Source organism: Budorcas taxicolor, chromosome 1 (assembly GCF_023091745.1).
Source record: "Budorcas taxicolor isolate Tak-1 chromosome 1, Takin1.1, whole genome shotgun sequence".
NCBI classification, from domain to species: Eukaryota; Metazoa; Chordata; class Mammalia; order Artiodactyla; family Bovidae; genus Budorcas; species Budorcas taxicolor.
Genome location: NC_068910.1, coordinates 18003634 through 18025677, shown reverse-complemented (window position 1 = coordinate 18025677; position 22044 = coordinate 18003634). Strand labels below are relative to the sequence as shown.

Sequence of the window (22044 nt, the reverse complement as noted above, 5' to 3'; positions counted from 1 at the left end):
GCCAATACAAGGCATAATTACAGATTCTTTAGAAGAATCTATTTCTGTACAATAGGTTAATTGGTAAGTAGACAGCACTGGCCACACTTTAGACCCAGTTTCCAATTTCAATTTCATCTGTGCTTTTTTAAAAAACAAATATAAGTGGCTAATTGTGATCAAATTAGTCCTCTTGAAGGAACAATTGGCTACTTATCTCTGATTTTCAAAATTTAAGTGGTCTAACCCGTCTGCAGTTAACTGCCTACAGATCTCTCAAGTTGTCAAAGCCTTGACTCACGATAGGAATTCTGTAGCCAGGTGACCAGTGTGTAGTTCATATTATGATGATTTCTTTGGAAGAATCAAGATAGTTTTTAAGAAAATTGAAGCCAAAACAGATAGATTTACCTAAAGGGAAAAATTGGTTTGGGGCTGGTTGACCCGGTTGATTGCCTCAACTCAGTGAACTTTCCACTTATAAGATGGCTTCTTCATTTATGTGACTGTAAAAAGTACTTACTCCTCTTTCCCTTTTTAATTTTAGTGGTGCAATCTATGCATTGACTTGGTGGCATTTACCAATGAAATATTCAAAGGAGCAGTTTTCCAGTCACTGGATGGAATTACTGTCTCAGCGAACTGTAAGCTACGAAAGATCTTCACTTTAAAATACAAACCTCGAGACACTGCTGATAAAGATGGTATGTTCAGACTACTATCAAGATGTTTTACTTCTCCGGTTTTTAAAAAAGATAGACATGCCTTTGGACAACGTGTTTTTCTTTTTTTTAATTTGTCTGTATTTAATTGTGGAAAGAACATTTAACATGAGGTCTATCTTAACAAATTTTATTGTTAATAAGTGTTATTTTGACTATAGTTACAGTGTTATACAGCAGGTCTCTAGAGCTTATTCATCTTGATAGAAATAATAATAAATTAATTTTCTAATGATCATGGTAAGATAGAAGGATGGCTGAGATATTCCTCATATGATTTTTAAAGAGACTGAAAATATATATAGTAATTACTCATGAAATTATTAATAACTGTACTCTGCAGGAAACAGAGCCATCTAGAATTCATAAGGCAGCACAAACTCTCCTGCTAAGATATCTTAAACAACTAAAATATTGAGGGACTACTATTGCTTCTTTTTATTTTCATCTGGGATTACTTTTAACAAAATCAATTCTCCTAGGAGCCCAGGAAATAGGACTGTACATTAGATGGCAAAGGTGATTTCTTAGAAGTTTATATGTAGACTGTAGATTTGTGCTGCATCTGGATGAGTGTTTGTGAAACAGGACACTGTGCCTATAAATTCGCTTGGTAATAAAACACAGCAATGCATTTACAGCTCCCCAAAGAGATCAAAAGCCAGGAAGTATGGCTAGTCATCTTATATACCACTTAAAGGCTGTACAAGAAAGTGAAAGATTTCATTAAAAAAAAAAAATAGTACCCAGTTAATAAGAAAATTCAAAATTTATAGGAATACGGATAAATTTAGGTGAATTCCATATCAGATCATAAGAGGTAAATGATAACCTAATTGAAATTTTTAATAAATATAAGGAAAAACTGAATCAAAACTTGACAGATTAAATATATGTTTTTGTCTCTGATTCTTTCTAAAGCTGCAAAAAAATTATAACATGGGAATAAAAATGGTATAAACCCAGCAGGGTGAAGAGGAGATAACAAAACATAAAAGATGTTCATAAATTTTGTCAAATTGAGATGTGACTACTGAAAAGAGCAGAGAAGGCTGAAACTTCTGGTTTTATAGGGCGATTTACCAGTAAGATTCATAGCATAGAACCTCAGGGGAGATGAAGACTGACTGTCTTTAGGAGAGGGTTCAAGTACAAAGACATAGGAAGATCCTGCACTCACCTCCTCCCCTGGACACAAGAAGTCTACAGCTGCATTTGGAATGAATCTCTTGGAAGTTCAGTTCAGTTCAGCCACTCAGTCGTGTCCAACTCTGCAACCCCATGAATCGCATCACGCCAGGCCTCCCTGTCCATCACCAACTCCCGGAGTTCACTCAGACTCATGTCCATCGAGTCAGTGATGCCATCCAGCCATCTCATCCTCTGTCGTCCCCTTCTCCTCCTGCCCCCAATCCGTCCCAGCATCAGAGTCTTTTCCAGTGAGTCAACACTTCGCATGAGGTGGCCAAAGTACTGGAGTTTCAGCTTTAGCATCATTCCCTCCAAAGAAATCCCAGGGTTGATCTCCTTCAGAATGGACTGGTTGGATCTCCTTGCAGTCCAAGGGACTCTCAAGAGTCTTCTCCAACACCACAGTTCAAAAGCATCAATTCTTCAGCGCTCAGCCTTCTTCACAGTCCAACTCTCACATCCATACATGACCACAGGAAAAGCCATAGCCTTGACTAGATGGACCTTAGTCAGCAAAGTAATGTCTCTGCTTTTGAATATACTATCTAGGTTGGTCATAACTTTTCTTCCAAGGAGTAAGCATCTTTTAATTTCATGGCTGCAGGCACCATCTGCAGTGATTTTGGAGTCCAAAAAATAGTCTGACACTGTTTCCACTGTTTCCCCATCTATTTCCCATGAAGTGATGGGACCAGATGCCATGATCTTCGTTTTCTGAATGTTGAGCTTTACGCCAACTTTTTCACTCTCCTCTTTCCCTTTCATCAAGAGGCTTTTTAGTTCCTCTTCCCTTTCTGCCATAAGGGTGGTATCATCTGCATATCTGAGGTTATTGATATTTCTCCTGGCAATCTTAATTCCAGCTTGTGTTTCTTCCAGTCCAGTGTTTCTCATGATCTACTTTGCATATAAGTTAAATAAGCAGGGTGACAATATACAGCCTTGACGTACTTCTTATTGGATGAATAGCATATCCACAACAAAGGATTTAAACAGCATCAAAGCTATGAGAGAGTGAAAAGTGAAAGTCGCTCAGTCGAGTCCAGCTCTTTGTTACCCCATGGACTGTACAGTCCATGGAATTTTCCAGACCAGAATACTGGAATGGGTAGCCTTTCCCTTCTCCAGAGGATCTTCCCAAACCAGGGATTGAACCCAGGTCTCCCACATTGCAGGTGGAACCAGCTGAGCCACAAGGGAAGCCACAAAGGTATGAGAGGCAGAGATAAAGTCTCCCCCCAGGGGAAAAGAACCACACCCCAGCCACAGCAGTGTACAAATGGGAAAGGTCACAGAGCTATGGACCTTAACCCCTGAGGAGCAGAACATCTGAGCTCCATGCCAGGAACCCAGCCCCTAGGTCCTGTACAGGAGAGATGAGCCCCTAAAGTAACTGACTTTGAAAACCAGTGGACAGTATGTCCAGGAAAACTATAAAATTGCAGGGATGAGAAGTCCACTCTTAAAGCTCTTAAAGAGCTTCCTGCAGACCTACTAGACCCCAAAACCAGTTGACCCACAGGACACAAACACCAGCTGAAAAGTGCCTGGATCATAGGTGAAGGGGTCCTACTTACTAACCTTGAAACATATGCTTAAGAGTCAGAAACAAGTTGGAATAATCTCCCAGCTTTGAAACTCTAGCAATAGACCTTTTTGCGATCTCAGGCTACTTTGTAATATGAGAACTGTCAAGTACCATTTTGGAATTCTCTTTCTCATCTATTATGCCAGTGTGTCTGCCCTGCTGGGAGCCTCAGCCTTAGGGCTGTGTTTTGACTGGGCACTGCTTCCAGTCTGGGGACCAGCTCCACCCACAGCCATAGCCTTGCCAAAACTGGAAGGCACACACAGCCCAAATAGTTGGGCAAACCCTTGAATTCTAGGCTCTGGTGGAAAACAATGTTGTGCTTCTGAGCCACCGGGACATGTCTTAAATAAGGCCACTCCTTCAAGACTGGGAGAGACAGTGGATTTACCTAATACATAGAAACAAACATAATTAAGCAAAATAAGGAGACAGAGGAATATGTTCCAAATGAAGGAATAAGATAAAACCTCAAAAAAAGAAATAAAAGAAACAGAGATAAGCAGTCTCCTGGCAGAGTTCAATGATGATCATAAAGTTGCTCATTAAATTTGGAAGAAGAATGGTTGAACAGAGTGAGAACTTCAACAGAGAGATAGAAAATAGAAGAAAGTACCAAAGAGAAGTAATAACTGAACTAAAAAATACACTAGAGGAGTTAACAACAGATTGGATGAGGCAGCAGAAGGAATAAAGAAGCTAAGACAAAGCAATGAAAGTCACCCAGACAAACTAGCAAAATGACAAAGAGTTTTAAGAGGTGAAGATACCTTAAGAGACCTTTGGAACAGCAAGTGAAATAACATTCCCATTACAGAGTCCCACAAGAGGAGAGAAGGGCAAAAAAAACTATTTGAAGAAATAGTGGCTGAAAATTTCCCTAATATGGGAAAGGAAATAGACATCCAGATCCAGGAAGCATAGAGTTCCAAATAAGTTGAAACCAAAGAGCCACACACACCAAGATACATTATAATTAAAACGATAAAAATTAAGGATGAGAGAAAATCCTAAAAGCAGCAAGAGGAAAAAAAAAATACTTTTTACATACTAAAACCCACAAGGCTATTCGATTTTTTAGCATAAACTGTGCAGGCCAGAAGAGAGTGGCTTAACATATTCAAAGTGCTAAAAGGAAGAAAGTTCAACCAAGAATTATTAACAAGGTTATTGTTCAGAACTGAAGAAATCAAGAGTTTCCCAGATAAACAGAAGTTAAAGGAATCCATCAACACTAAACCAACCCTGCAAGAAATATTGAAGAGACTTCTTTAAGCTGAAAAGAAATAGCACTAATTAATAATAAATTTTAAAACAAGAAGCACATGAAAGTAAGAACCTGACGATTGTTGTACAGTCGCTAAGTCATGTCCAAGAGCCTTTGAGACTCTTTAAGACTCTGTGGACTGTAGCCTGCCAGGCTCCTCTGTCCATGGAATTTCCAAGGCAAGAATACTGGAGTGGGTTACCATTTCCTTCTCCATGGGATCTTCCTGACCCAAGAATCAAACTGCATTTCCTGCATTAGTGGGTGGATTCTTGTACCACTGAAATACTAGGGAAGCCCCCCCACAAAAAAATCTCACTCGAAAAGGTAAACATATAATAAAAGTAGAGGGTCAGTCACTTATAAAGTAAGCATGAAACTTAAAAGACAAAAAACTAAAATATATTGTTCCAAAAATAGTAAATTTAACAGGTTATGAAAAACCCCAAACAATCTTTTTGGACAACCTAATATATCCTGTGAGTTTTGATAAATCAATAATGACATGTATCCACCATTACAGTATCATACAGAATAGTTTCATTGCCCTAATTACTGTTGCAGTGGGGAGACCTGGGTTTGATCCCTGGGTTGGAACGATCCCCTGGAGAAGGGAATGGCAACCTATTCCAGTATTCTTTCCTGGAGAATCCCCATGGACAGAGGAGCCTGGCAGGCTACAGTCCATGGGGTTGCAAAGAGTCGGACATGACTGAACGACTAAGCACACAGCACAATTTCTATAGTGCAGTGCCTTTCAAGGAAGGATGGAAACGAGGGATGATTTTAAAAGGAAATATGCAAGAGATGTCCTGTAATAGAATTCAAGAATTTGGTGACTTGTTGTGTTGATGTCTGTATTACAGTAAGTGATGAATGTCCCTTTGTCTTTCTTTCTGAAGGATGGGTCATTGCCTTCTGCAAAACAGATTAGTCGGTCATAGCATTGAGACTTTTATCCAAGGAAATTTTTGTATGTGTTTCTTACATTCCATTCTCAGGTTCAGTTTTAAAATATCATATTAAATGCATGTTTAAGCTCAGTCCTGTGTTATCCTTGGCTCATTTAAACTACTACTATTTTACTTTAGGACCTCTCAGACTCACCCATGATAGGATGTGTTGCCTAGTTCCATTGCTGTTCTTTGTTACACAGTGGGATATAATAGAAAATGAGTTATTAGGACCCTAAAACAGCAGTTAACCAGTTTCTTGGTTGTCCAGCAGAATGACTTATGCTGGACAAGTAGTAAAGCATGATGATTCAATTTAGTTTATTACTTTTATGATCCCCAAGGGAACATGGACTAACATTTGCATGACTGAATTATTGATTAACTTGTATCATTTTGCATTTTTTTAAAAAACATGATATATGTGTAGATATATAGAGAAAGATGGAAGAGAGAAAAGAACAAGTGATGATCCATTCATGAATTTATGCTACCAATCACAGTTTTATAGGTCTCCTGTTTCCCCAGTCTCCCCAGTTCATTGTTCTTCCTGAAATCTCAGGACTGGGGAGTATGTGTTCAATGTTCAGTAATGCAAGAAGAGAAGAGCTAAACGGTGATTTAAGACTAGGAGCCCTTTGAGGGCTAAAATTGGATCTCCACAGTTGTATTTCTAGCACATGACCTGGCACCAGTAACATGTCATAAATGCTTGACGAATTAATGAAGTAGGGCTAGCTAACTGTTCAGTTATTCATTCACTATCTCCATACAGTAAATCTTTATTGGGTGTCTAACAATCTGAAGAAAATTATCCCTTCAAAGGTGACAGAAAAAAATCAGAAATACTGATGTCTTCATAGACTCATTGATCAGGAAAAGGCCCTAAAGACCATCTAATTCAGTGTCTTCATTATACAAATAAGGAAAAGAAGGTCCATGGAAATGAGACATCTTGTGCAGACTGCAGAAGGTAGAACCCAACACCAACCCTCTGACTGCCATTTTGTCAGTGCTGCCCAAGTTTACCATCCACAATAAGTAAAACGATTTAGTATTTTTAATAATTGACATTGTTGAGTTTTTTTCTCACTTCTCTCCTCACCTGCAGGTAAGGTGAATGTACATCATAACCCAAATCTTGTCAGTTTAAGGCTACATTTCCACTCCTTCCCAGAGAGGAGCTGAACTCACAATGCCCTTGCCTAGCAAACCGCGACAGGGGAAGTAAAATGGGTGAGGTACCTAACAGCCAATAGAAGATCCCACAAGAATCAGTCACCAGTGTCCCTATATAAAGACTCAGAATTATTCTAAGATATTTATTATATTTTGTAGTTCAGTTCAGTTGTGTCTGACTCTTTGTGACCTCATGAACCTCAGCATGCCAGGCCTCCCTGTCCATCATCAACTCCCAGAGTTCACCCAAATCCATGTCCATTGAGTTGGTGATGCCATCCAACCATCTCATCCTCTGTCGTCCCCTTCTCCTGCCCTCAATCTTTCCCAGCATCAGGGTCTTTTCAAATGAGTCAGCTCTTTGCATCAGGTGGCCAAAGTATTGGAGTTTCAGCTTCAACATCAGTCCTTCCAATGAGCACCCAGGACTGATCTCCTTTAGGATGGACTGGTTGGATCTCCTTGCAGTCCAAGGGACTCTCAAGAGTCTTCTCCAACACCACAGTTCAAAAGCATCAATTCTTTGGCACTCAGCTTTCCTTATAGTCCAACTCTCACATCCATACATGACCACTGGAAAAACCATAGCCTTGACTAGACAGACCTTTGTTGGCAAAGTAATGCTCTGCTTTTGAATATGCTATCTAGGTTGGTCATAACTTTCCTTCCAAGGAGTAAGTGTCTTTTAATTTCACGGCTGCAATCACCATCTACAGTGATTTTGGAGCCCCGAAAAATAAAGTCAGCCTCTGTTTCCACTGTTTCGCCATCTATTTGCCATAAAGTGATGGGACCAGATGCCATGATCTTCGTTTTCTGAATGTTGAGCTTTAAGCCAACTTTTTCACTCTGGTCTTTCACTTTCATCAAGAGGCTCTTTAGTTCTTCTTCACTTTCTGCCATAAAGGTGGTGTCATCTGCATATCTGAGATTATTGATATTTCTCCTAGCAAACTTGATTCCAGCTTGTGCTTCCTCCAGCCCAGTGTTTCTCATGATGAACTCTGCATATAAGTTAAATACTGTTTATAATAAAATATTATTTCTCAAAACCTCTAAGGATAACAATTTCATTTACAGTACCATCCAAATAATTAAGTACCTCAGAATAAATTTAATCAAGGATGTAAAGACTTGTACGTGGAAAACTATAAAACATTGCTAAAAGAAATTAAGAAAAACCTATCTAAATGGAAAGACATCCCACCTTCATGAATTGGAAGACATGATATTGTTAAGATTTTCAATATCATGCCTAATGATTTAGAGAATAAATTCAGTCTCTCTTGAAATGTCAGTGGCCTTTTTACAGAAATGGAATAAATAATCTTCAAATTCATATGACATTGCAAGAGGACTGAATATTCAAAAATTTCTTGAAAAAAAAAGAACAAAGTTGGAGGATTCATACTTCTCAATTTCAAAAGTTGTCTCAAAGTTACAAAAATCAAAGGAGTTGCTGTTAGGACTGACATATAGACCAATGAAACACAGTTAAATCCAGAAATAAAGGCATACATCAGATTTTGGCAGGGACACCGAGAACATTCAATGGGGAGAGAATAGTGTCTTCAACAAATGGGGAACCCTACCTCACCCAATTTAAAAAAATTGACTCAAAATGGATCAGTTACCTAAATATAAGAGGTAAACCATTAAAGAGTTAGTAAAAAAAATAGAGATAAATCTTCATGACCTTAAATTTGGCAGTTAAATATGTTACCAAAACCATAGTAACAAAATGTTCAATGTAGATAAACTATACATTATCAAAATTAAAAACTATATCAGATGACATTATCAAGACAGTGAAAAATCGCTTCTTGAGCTTTTGACTAAGATCAAGTGAAGACATGAAAAGATGGCTGCCAAAAGCCAGTGTGAGGAATCCCACCCGTGACAAGGTCATGAGGAAGGAAGCTGACATATGCAAGGTCGTGATCAGACTTCAGGGGTCCCCCTGGAATTTCCTGAGCATGTACCCCAACAGAAAAACAAAAATCTGCCGGCTTTTGTACTCTGCTTTTCCACTCTTCTGATATTCTCTGGAAAAAAGTCAACTCAGGGCTTTAGTCTTCTGCATTTGAAAGGGATGTTTCAGTTAAACCCCCTCTGATAGCTCTCTAGCTTGCCTAACAGGTTCCCCCGGGACCTCTTACAGCTTGTGAATTGCTTACACCCCCCCCACCCCCAACCGGGAGAGGCACAGAGCTTAAAGCATCTTAAAGATACAGAGCCTTTTCTAAAGAGTTAAAAATCATATTGGTGACGGGTTTTCACTGTTGACTCAATGATTACTGCCAGGCCTCCATATTCTTGATCTTTTAGGCACCTGGGAGGATGTTAATCAATGTAAATGGGATATGGAAAAAGATATATAGTAGTTTTGATGTTAGCAACACTAGACTTTTGAGTTAATTACTTTTCTCTTTGTTATATATCACTGCACTCCTTGTGTCCTTGCTATGTAAGAATGTAACTTTATTTAGTGCTTTCTGAGAATGGCACCAGACTTTGGGAAGATCAACACATATAAGTCTTCCGGTTGACAAACCCTTATCAGAAGAAAAGGCTGTAAAAAGTTAATTGGCCCTTCTGGCTGGAAGATGATGTAAATTACCTAAGACTTGTGTATACAATTAGGTATGCAGAGAGAAAAGCCTGGTTTTGATAAGAGTTTAGACTGCTAACGCTGCATAACTTTGTGTTACCCATTGATCTCCATGTTTTATCAAAAGTATAAAAGGCCTTCTGAACAATAGAGGACGGAGCCAGTCACTGGACTGGTTTCCCCCGTCTCTCTCTCTCTCTCCTTTTCTCCCTTTCCCTCTTTTTCCTCTTTACTTTAATTTCAGGCTAAATTCCCATCTGGGGTGCGGAGGCTCGCCAAGTCTACTTACTTGCCCTGGCTGTTAAGACCCGCGCGAACGGGAGCCTAAGGCGAGGCACCCTTAGATATTCAAGCGAGCGCCGGTGGCCCAACGTAGATGGTGCAAATTCCTTGTCTGGAATTTTATTGGTCTTCCACATAATCCAAGTTATTCAGCCCTCTTTCTCCACTTAATTTTCCTACTATACTATTGTTTCTTAATCTAATAAGTCTTTCCTCGCCAACGCCGTCCCCGCTTCGAATTTCCTGGATCCACCGGGGCTGGACCCCGGCAGATGGCCTATAGAATGGGAGAAGATATTTGTAACACATATCTGATAGAATATATACTCTGTTTCATAAATAAAGTATACATATATATTCTGATATATTCTAGAATCTGAAATATATAACACAAAAACAAAATGACAACCCAATTTTTTTAAATGGTCAAAAGTCTTAAAGTCAAAGTCAAGTTGCTCAGTCATGTCCGACTCTTTGCAACCCCATGGACTGTAGCCTACCAGGCTTCTCTGTCCGTGGGATCTTCCAGGCAAGAATATTGGAGTGGGTTGCCATTTCCTTCTCCAGGAGATATTCCCAACCCAGGGATTGAACCCAGGTCTCCAGCATTGTAGGCAGATACTTTACCGTCTAAGCCACCAGGGAATTACCAAAAGTCTTACATATATCTCCAAAGAAGATACACAAAAGAAGATAATACAAATGTCAGCCAACAAACCTAAGAGGCTAAACATCATTGTTCATTAGGGAAATAAAATTTTAAACCACAGTGAGATACCACTTTATACCTACTAGGATGGCTATAATTTTTTTATAGAAAATAAGTGTTAGCAAATGTGGAGGGAAATTGTAATCTTCAAGCATTGCTGATAGGAAACTAAAATTGTTCTCTCGTTGTGGAAAACATTTTGGCAGTTCCTTAAGAACTTAAACACAGCAATACCATATGAGCCTGAAATTCCACTCTGAAGTATATACTTCCCCACACAAAAAACAGATACATGTGCATGCATGTTTACAACAGCATTACCTCCAATAGCCAAAATGTGGAAACAGCCCACATGTCCGTCTCTGGATGAGTAGATTGACAAAAATTGGTAAGTACTATTTACACAGATACAAAAGGCCACATACTGTGAGATTCCATTCACATGAGATACCCATAATAGATAAATCCATGGAGACGTATTGTAGGTTTGTGACTGCCAGGGACTAGGGACCAGAGCGAATGGGGAGATTCAGGTTAATGGGTACGTTCACTGTGAGTGTGCTAAATGCCACTGAATATTTTACTGTAAAATGATTAACTTTATTAAAATCAATTTCTTCTCAATTAAAAAAAACTGTAATGGAATGATTCACTCAGGATAGTGAAGATTTTGTGTAGTTCCTTTAAACATCAAAACCTTTTATTATTCACAACGGAAGAAAAACACACATACCCGGATGCAGTTGTGTCGTCACCATTGTAATGAAATAATTTTCATAAGTGTCTGCCGTTACTAGTAATAAACATTTATATAGCACTTGCTATGTACCAGGTAGTATTCTTATCCTTTTATACGTTAACTAATATAACCATCACAGTAACCCTGTAAAGGAAATGTTATTTTCATATCCATGTTTCACAGATATGGAGAACAGGGCAGAGCAAGGTAATTACAATGCCAGGATCACACAACAGCTTGCTATAGCCAGAACATGAGACCAGGCTGCCTTGCTCCAGAACCTGTGCTGTAACTGCTATGATATTCAGCTTCTTAAAATCTTTCTGCCTTAATACAGTTAAACTCCATAAAGCAGGGATTTATGAATGAATAAAAAAATGAATCAACTTTATACCAATATTGTTAAATTAACTAGATTAAATGTGTCCCCCTAAAATTTATATTTCTGCTTTATTGACTATGCCAAAGCCTTTGACTGTGTGTGTGGGTCACAATAAACTGTGGAAAATTCTGAAAGAGATGGGAATACCAGACCACCTGACCTGCCTCTTGAGAAACCTATATGCAGGTCAGGAAGCAATAGTTAGAACTGGGCATGGAACAACAGACTGGTTCCAAATAGGAAAAGGAGTACGTCAAAGCTGTATATTGTCACCCTGCTTATTTAACTTATAAGCAGAGTACATCATGAGAAATGCTGGGCTGGAAGAAGCACAAGCTGGAATCAAGATTGCTGGGAGAAATATCAATAACCTCAGATATGCAGATGACACCACCTTTAAGGCAGAAAGTGAAGAAGAACTAAAAAGCCTCTTAATGAAAGTGAAAGAGGAGAATGAAAGAGTTGGCTTAAAGCTCAACATTCAGAAAACAAAGATCATGGCATCTGGTCCCATCACTTCATGGGAAATAGATGGGGAAACAGTGGAAATAGTGTCATACTTTATTTTGGGGGGCTCCAAAATCCCTGCAGATGGTGATTGCAGCCGTGAAATTAAAAGACGCTTACTCCTTGGAAGGAAAGTTATGACCAACCTAGATAGCATATTCAAAAGCAGAGATATTACTTTGCCAATAAAGGTCTGTCTAGTCAAGGCTATGGTTTTTCCAGTGGTCATGTATGGATGTGAGAGTTGGACTGTGAAGAAAGCTGAGTGCCGAAGAATTGATGCTTTTGAACTGTGGTGTTGGAGAAGACTCTTGAGAGTCTCTTGGACTGGCAAGGAGATCCAACCAGTCCATTCTGAAGGAGATCAGCCCTGGGTGTTCTTTGGAAGGAATGATGCTAAAGCTGAAACTCCAGTACTTTGGCCACCTCATGTGAACAGTTGACTCATTGGGAAAGACTCTGATGCTGGGAGGGATTGAGGGCAGGAGGAGAAGGGGACGACAGAGGATGAGATGGCTGGATGGCATCACTGACTCGATGGACATGAGTTTGAGTGAACTCTGGGAATGGGTGATGGACAGGGAGGCCTGGCATGCTGCGATTCATGGGGTCGCAAAGAGTCAGACACTACTGAGCGACTGAACTGAACTGAATAAGATAGCCAGGTTTCCCTGGTAGCTCAGATGGTAGAAGAATCTCTGCAATACAGGAGCCTTGGGTTTGATCCCTGGGTCAGAAAGTTCCCCTGGAGAAGGAAATGGCTACCCACTCCGGTATTTTTGCCTAGAGAATTCCATGGACAGAGGAGCCCACAGTCCATGGGTTTGCAAAAAGTCGGACACAACTGAGCGACTAACACACGCACACAATAAGAGATCCCAGAACGCTCCCTCTCCCTTCCCACCACGTGTGGTTTCAGAAGAAAGACAGCCATCTGTGAACCAGGGTTAGGATGTTTATCAGATATCAAATCTGCTAGTGCCTTGGTCTTGAGCTTCTCAGCCCCTAGAACTATTGGAAATAAATTTGTTATTTCTACACATTTCCACTCAATCTACAGTATTCTGTTATAGCAGCCCAAACAAAAACAAATATTTTAGCAGTAAGGAAACATTTGTGTTTTCTGCTTCGCTCTCAGTGATGTTTCAGAGAGGTGAGATTTGATATAAGTAAGGTACTGTACTAAGCACTACAAGTAAGTAAGATGAATATAGTTGAATCCAGAATCAATGAATTATTACTGAATTATGAGTATCTGTAGTGGAAATAGATCTATAAATCTAACTATTTTGTAAGTCATTCTCCCCCCCCAATAAAATGGGGATGATTATTCTTAATGCATAAAGTGCTTTATATATGTGTTAAAATTGATGACTAAATTTTTAAAACTAGTTAAGATCCTCATCAAGGGTATTAAACACCATAGAATGATTCATTTTATGAGGACTTTATGACCATAGAAAGGAGGACAGGGTTACAGAGTCACTCAAACATTGCAATAATACACTATCTCATACTGGGAGCAAAGGTGTCAAAAAAAACTACCATCTGGTTGTGTCTGGATGCTGTATGAGCAAATCTGTTAGCTTTCTCAGAGCCTTATTCACATACCATTTTGCCTTTTTGAGCCTACCATTCTAGCCAACATAATGTTCTTTCAGATGTGTTAGCAAAAGCAGTTCAAATTCTATTGTATCATAGTTCAAAAAGCAGTCTGCGTGTTTCCATACAAAGCCCCTGCCCTGGAGATAGAACCTGTGTGAAAGAACAACAAGACAGGCTCTCGTCCCTTAGTATCTGATTGCCTGCTTGATTTGTTATTTGCCATCTGGGGAGAAAAATATCCAAATAAAATGTGCATGGAGTACTATTCAGGATATAGCTGAATAAAGAACAACCAAAGAAAAAAAAACAGAAGACTGGGCAGCTGCATTTAATCTAGGTTGACTGTTATTAAGGGGCTTTTGTTCATGACCCTTTATTAAGCACCTCATTTGAGCCAAGTGTTTTACTAAATGTATCACTGGTATTCTCTCACTATTCATTGTGGCAGAACTGTCTTTCTTTCACTTCCTAGAATGCACCAAAGTCTTTCTATCTTCAGAGTCTTCAAAAGCTGTTTCATCTACCTGAATAATCACTCCCACCCCATTTCACCAGGCCATTTTCTGCTTATTCTTTATGACTCAGCTTAAATGTCTCTTTTATCAGGAAGACTTTCCCTAACAACCTATGAAGTTGGATTCCCCCATTACTTCTCTCATAACATCTTGAACTTTTCTTTCAGAGCATTTAACACAATTATAATTAACTGTGATATAGCTTGTTTCATATTCTCTGCTGGGTATAAGCTTTAATAAAGCCATCATAGAGTCAACTCTGGCTCACCACTAAATTCCCTGCCACTAGATGAGTACCTGGCACATAGTAGAGACTCAGAAAGAATTTACTGAATGATAAAATGAGTAAATGAATGACTACAGGTAGACCATGCCCTGTAATACAGTTCAGCACTATTTAATTTTTGTGTAGGATCTGTACTATTTTTGGAATTAGTCTTTATTTTAAAATTAAGCCATAAATGCTAAAAATACAAAATAATATAACCTAGTAATTGAGCCTAGAGAAGGGGGAGTGGTTGGTGGGGAGATGAGTTAAGTTCTATTTAGGTCTATCAGAAAACATCCAGCTACCCGGTTTAAAGCCCCTTCATAGTTTGGGATCACAGAAAAATGAGACTAAAGTTTCTTTCCTCTTTCTCAAAAATGAAACTTTCCATACAAAATCTCAGGAAGTTTGACAGTCAGTAGTCACTTAATGATTATGCTCTATTTTAGAATAATACATCAGTAGGTTTTTCTCTAATTTATCCCTTTATTGCAGGTTTTATTTTATACTGCCCACAATATTCATTCCCTCAGTAAATAATCCAATAAGTAGTAAGACAATTCTGAGAGCAAAGAGAGAGAATATATAGAAAAAGGAAAAATGATGTAGAGGGAATTTGAGTCTTTTAATGTGAAATCTGATTTGCATGTCAACCACGTTCCTGTAAGATTCGGATTGGAGTTTTGTAATAGTCTCTGTCTTGTTCTGTCTTTCATAAAAACGTGTGGATTTTTGGTTACCAGAATTTGCTGTTTGTCTCTTATTAGTTAGAAATTCAGCTTTTCTTTTGGATACATTTCAAACTTTGTAGTATTGTACCCTGTACCATCCACACAAGCCCTATGAGCTAAAGTTTCTGTAATTTCTCTTCATAGGATTCAGAATATATCATTTTATTTCAGGTTCTTATTAGCCTGCAGAATTTCCTTTCTCTATTAATATAAAAATCTCAGTTTATCAATATTGGCACCGATGTGGAAATTATCTTTTTCTACCTCAAGAAGTCTGAAATGACATGTCAAATATATATATAATATATATATATAATATATAATATATATATATATAAAATTCCAAATTTTTTTGAGAGTTCATTTACTCAGTTACTTTACATTGGCTTTCTAAATGTCAATGACAAGTAAGAAGTGAATGGACAAAGAATACCTGAGAACTAAGATTTATAAGCTCAGTGGCATTTGTAATAACGAACTTTAGGACACTTGGAAACCATTACATTGCTGATGAGCATTTAAGTTTTTAGTTAAATGATTCATTTTCCTTTTCAAGATTAGGACATTAAAATCTAATTAGGGAATGGCCACAGCTTGGATGCACAAAAACCTAACATCATTTGCCTTTATAAACATGGTTAGAGTTTATACTTACATAAGGATATTTTTGAGAGATGAATTTGGTTGAATTTTTCTTACTATTCATATTCACATGTGCACAAACCAAATTTTTTCCACTAGATTCTAAAAGAAATTTTTTTCCTACTAAAAATTATTATGAAGAAGAAATAAAAACTATGCTTAGACTAATCAGGAAAAGTTATTTTTCATTTTGGTATCTTTCTTTCTAGTCCTTTTCCTGTTTGTATGTTTCATTGAACAATTGTCTATAGTTGAGATTTGGATATACTATGTTCATTTAACATCTTATCTTGAACCTTTCCCATCTTCGTAAATACAGTGTCTTATAAACTCTTAACTGGAAATTCAACTTGTTTCAGAAATTATAAACATTTATATTGACCTTCATCTGAGTTTCTGATTTTTTAAATGTAGAATATATTCATAAGTGAAATTACTGAGTGAAATATCATGGACATTTTTAAGGCTTTTGATGCACATAGTAAAACTGCTTTTTGGAATGTTAACAGCAACTAAATTCCTACTTGCTACATATGACAAAGCTTAATATCTTTGCCACAAGATAGGTCATATAAATAACTTTTTAAAATAACCTAATAGTAAAATGGGTTAAGAACATGAACAGAAAATTTATTATAATGAAAACGTAAATATCCATATAAATATATATGAATAATATGAAATCTCATTGGAAATGCAACCTATAATAATAAAAATACTACTTTAATTAAACTACTTTTTTCTTTGAAAGTATTTGAAGATTGGATGTTAACATTAGGGAAAGCTGAGTAAAGGGTATATTGGAACTCTGTACTATTTTTGTAACTTTTCTGTAAGTCTAAATTTATTTCAAAATGAAAAGTTAGAAAAATGACTCATATGATGGCTCTAGGTGGTTACTCAATAATGTCATTGTACTTGGTGACCTATAAATGAGGCAGTGTAATCCCAGAAACCTTCACTGAGCATACTCAGCTCGTTCTTCTGAGTGCTACTCTAGTATTAAAAAAAAACAAATATAAAATATTTCCAATCAGTGCTCTCATTCATTGCAGAAGTCTCTGAATCTGTTCCATATGTTGGTACTCTATCTCATTTAATCCTCTCTACAATCCCAGAAAGTAAACCTTAAAATTATTTATGCTCAGATGAGGTAACCAAGACTGTATAACATTGAGTAACCCATCCAAAGTCATACTGTAAAATGTTTTACTTTAACTGGTTTCATTTATAAGGTATGTCCATTCGGCAGAAATTGCTTACATTTGGGGAATGAATGTTTGTCTTTATTTCCAGCTGGACATGATGCTTCCTTTCCAACAGATGAACGTATAGACATTATTCCACGAAGCTGCCAACTAACTACAGATGTTCCACAAGTCACACAGCTGCTAAACATGACTAAACTCCGCCAAACTGAAATAAAATTTGGAGGTCATCCTCTGAGTCCAGCAGAATCAGGTTTGTACTCAAGTCCTAAAGTATAAGCCTCTTTATTTCTAAGGCCAAAAAGTAGAGGGTGGTGGAACAGCCTGGCAGTGATGCTTCATTGAGATTATATATTAAATCACTTTAACATCAGCTCTTGTCAGTGATAAACCACTTTAAATTTCTTTTTTAGCAGCTAAAATAGCTTCTTGATTTTTATATGTTAAGTCAAACATCCTTGGTCTTTCCTTTCTTCCTGTATGTGTCCAAGCCCTGCCAGTTACACCTCCAAGTCAGCTCTCAAATCTGATCCTATTCTACTTTAATTGTTTGGTTCCCCACTGTCACTTAACCTTACCCTCCCAGTTAATCTTTACATTGCTGTCAGATTTCTCTTTCTGATAATAGAAATGTAACCATGGTGCTCTCTGATTAAAGACTTTTAATGCCTTTCTTACTATCTTAGAAGACAAAATGAAAAAAGCCCCTGGGGACTCACACAAAGTCAGTCTCCCTTATTCCAAACTTACTCCACAGTTTCATCTCCAGACCCTTTCTCTCATTCCCCCATGTGTTAATTTCTGACCACTCTCTACAGCTTTTGTATGTTCTTATTTTGAGATTGCTGTTTCATTGGCCTAAAATGGCTTCTTTGCCTTTCTGCCTGCAAAAACACTCAATTTGTCTTCCTAAATCCAACTCAAATGCCACCTCTTCTGTCCTAACAAGCATTGTTCTCCTTTTGTGATGGTTTTTTGTTCCTTGCAATACTTTTTAATTAATATTCTTTCATTCCCAATTAAATGTGACTCTTTCAAAAAGAGCACTGTACATCATTCTTCTATATCCCTACCACCTAACACAGTGTTTACCATATATTTGGCCTGGTGCTGCACACTCACCTGACAGTAGCCAGTCAGATAACAGAAATGAGTGAAATGAGCCGGATGCCTGGACATCCCACCCACAGAAACATTTTCTGCTTCTGCAGTGAGCCCTGTTGGGAGTGGAGGGGAGCAATTAGGGAAGAAGAGTATGATAGTGCTTCAAACAAACTGTTCTCTACTGTGGAAGCAGTAATATCAACAACTGATACAAATGATACAATACATGGCAGTTAACACTCAGCCTCTGTGAATAAGCTGTAAAGGAGTGGTGAGAACCACAGCAAACTGGATTCTCATTCTCAGCCTAGAAGGGACAGCTGCAATTCGGTTCTAGCCAAATTTTGCCTTGTAAGAACACAGGCACAGTCTCACCAGATCTTTCTTTTTTTTTTTTTCAAGAGGAACTCAGTTTTCCAGTGTTTGTAACAGTATTTGTTGTTCAGTCGCTCAGTCCTGTTCAACTCTTCGCAACCCCATGAACTGCAGCATGCCAGTCTTCCCTGTCCTTCACCATCTCCTGGAGTTTGCCCAAACTGATGTCCATTGAGTTGGTGATACCATCCAACCATCTCATCCTCTGTTGTCTCCTCTTTGACAATTTTAAAATATTGTCTAAAACTCTAAACATTTTTGAAAACACTCTTAGAGTCAAACAAAACACGCCAGAGCTGCCAGTTTGCTACCTCTGTATTGGACACCCATAGCTATTGACCAAACAAGTGAATAGTACTTACAGATCATGAAATCTGTTATTCAGATGAGCAGTTCTCAGCTTCCTGCATGTTAGAATCACTTGGGACATTTTAAAATAACTGATACAAAAAATTTTTTTCCCCTAATGTCTATGCTTCACCCCCAGAAATGTTGATTTAATTGCCCTCGGTTGGGTTTTGTTTGTTTTTTTCAACGTCTCCAGCCATTGTGACATACAACCAGGTTTGAGAACCCTGAATGAGTGACTGGATCACTTATCCCCACAAAGGTGATAACCTTGAGAGAAATCACAGTGAGGGGTGGGGGAACTTGTAGGGTGTGTTGGTTCTCAGATAACAGGTGGGGAAGAGAGTTGTCAAAATTCAAGAGTGGTCAAAGTAGAAAGAGGAGAAAAGAGATGATCATGATGAGATGCATTGCGTGCATGCTGAGTCGTGTCTGACTCTTTGCAACACCATGGACTGTAACCCACCAGGCTCCCCTCTCCAGTGGATTTTCCAGGCAAGAGCACTGGAGTGAACTGCCATTTCCTTCCCCAGTGATGAGATGAATGAGTGACAAAACCAGACTCACTTTTCAATTCAGTTCAGTTCAGTCGCTCTGTCGTGTCTGACTCTTTGCAACTCCATGGACTGCAGCACACCAGGCTTCCCTGTCCATCAGCAACTCCCAGGGCTTGCTCAGACTCATAACTCACTTTTACTCTCTATGTTTATCCAAAATTCATTTATTCTTGGTATATTTTTATTGCATATTTCTGGAGATTTGGGACCATTCTGTTAACTTTTTCAGTATAAACCCTGTAAGAGAATTTGACACTCTATTTTTCAGTTCTTTGTAATGCAATTTCCAAACTCACAAACAAGTAGAGACACTACATAGTGAATCGCCCATGTTTCCATCACCTGCTTTGACAGTTGCCATCTTTAAGCAAAGATTTATGGTAACAGTGAGAACACGGATCATGAGAATTGGTGTATTTGTTATATGTACTATCTTTAGAGAGAGATAGAGATAAAGAATAGAGATAGAGAATTTGTGTATTTGTTATATGTACTATCTTTAGAGAGAGAAGGCCCTGGTGGCTCAGATGGTAAAGTGTCTGTCTGTAGTGCAAGAGACCCGGGTTCAATCCCTGGGTTGGGAAGATCCCCTGGAGAAGGAAATGGCAATCCACTCCAGTATATTGCCTGGAAAATCCCATGGACATAGGAGCCTAGAAGGCTACAGTCCATGGGGTCGCAAAGAGTCGGACACGACTGAGCGACTTCACTTAGAGAGAGAGGGAGAGAAAGAGAATATATGCAATCTATGTTCATTACAGAACCTTTGGAAAATATATAAAAGTTTTCACTACCCAGGTAGCCACTGTTAACACCTCAAGTCATAATTCAGTCTTAATGGAAAATTCTCCACAGAGTACAATGAGTAAGAGTGTTTCACATAACCAAACACTCTGTCTGTATCTAACAGGCTGTGATAACTTTCCATAACAGAAATGATTGCAAAGCCTATCATGTAGCTCTTTGTAGTTGTAAATGCTCCTTTTTTCTTCTGTCTCTCTAGCTTAATGTTTTAAGAATTGTGTCTTTAAATGAAAATGCAAGTCTATATCCAGATACTTTGCATCTTTATTTTAAATTTAAACTTCAAGGACACTTGTAATGCCAGAGAATAAAGAGAAATTTGAATAAATATTAAATGCATCATTAACTCAATATTACAATTAAACAAACTTTTTCATAGGCCATGTTCAATCCCAGCTTGTAGAAGAGGGTTAAGTTAGTATATATTTTTCTAATTCCACAAATGGACTTTCAGTGCATAAGGATAGTCAACATGAGTTGTTTTACAGAAAATTAATAATCACCATTGAAAAGCTTATTTCTTCTGTCCTATGAAACTCAAATGTACTTATATTCATTTATAACCATACAGTTTATGATTGTTCATATGAAGTAAATCTCATAGCACATGTACAGCAGCCAAAATTTACATAAACGTGCATCGAACTTTGTAGTTCGCTTTCTGCAAATACTTTTCAGTTGCTTTTTTTGACATTTGTGGGCTTTGAACCTTACTATGAGTGATTATAATAAAAATTATTGTTCTCTGTGTGAGAGATTTTATTTGAAAGGTATAGCTAATGACTAACGCCCAAGGACAGACTTTTTAATCATGGAAAAACCAGGAGGTATTTCTTCATTTGAAGTATTTGTTTTTGTGTCTTTCTAAAATGAGGGCTCCCCGTGATGAGATTTGAATTGCATGAAAAGTGGCTGGGTGCTTTTGTAACTAATAGTACATACGTAAATTGTGATATTTTATTATAAATGAGCATGCTAAGAGATCCCAGTATGCCACTACAGAAAGAAGTAGCTGCTTCCTATGGGTGCTTTCTGACATGTTCACCCAAGCTCAAAAGGAAACCTTGAACCTTCTGTTTCAGAGTGCATTTTTTGAATGTCATGTTACTTGATCAATAGCATTTAATGAAATTAATAAAATAATTGTGTTTCCAAAAAGTCTGTTCCCACACATTCACACTGTTCACTTTGTCAGCTCCCAGTGCACATTAGCTAGTGATTGTTAGTCTGCAGAGGACTGTATGATCTGATGATCTTATTTTCATTAGTGGAACCCCACTTTAATTGAACCAGGGAATCAGATCTAGTTATTGAAGTTGAGCATTCAGCTACTAATGACAAGATGCAGTGGTCCACTAAGCACAAATCAAAACCAGTAATTTGCTTAAAAATTAGGACATAGTTTTCCCAAGTGCCCTCCTTTCCACAGCAGCCATCTTATTGGATTTTTAGTCCTTTTTAAATAAGAGACTGACATCCCTATCTCCTAGCTCAATTGCAAACGCATAAATGAAAGCATCTAGCAAAACCGTGACATAGTGATCGAACTATTGGCATTGGTGCTTTGGACATTATGAAAGCAAATTTCAAGTCAAGCAACAAAATCTACTGTAAAGTAGAATCTTAAAGAAAAAAGAGTTAGATTCTGTCTTCAGGAACAAGCGAGACACTCTAATTTCTTCTTTTCTAAAGCCAGACTGCTGCTATTCCCTGGTTTAGGGTTGTTGGTTAAAGAAAGGCCGCAATTTAAAAAAAATAAGCAGAAAACCTGAATAGAC

The 22044-nt window shown here is 38.0% G+C and overlaps 1 protein-coding gene across 1 annotated transcript in view; it reads left to right on the top strand.

Annotated features, from left to right (window-relative positions):
• Positions 1–22044, top strand: part of CFAP20DC (CFAP20 domain containing) — a 256952-nt gene that overhangs the window by 117194 nt on the left and 117714 nt on the right. The window contains exons 6-7 of the mRNA XM_052643802.1: positions 527–683; positions 17167–17331. Coding sequence (XP_052499762.1) covers positions 527–683; positions 17167–17331 — 322 coding nt within the window. The remainder of the gene's footprint in view (positions 1–526; positions 684–17166; positions 17332–22044) is intronic.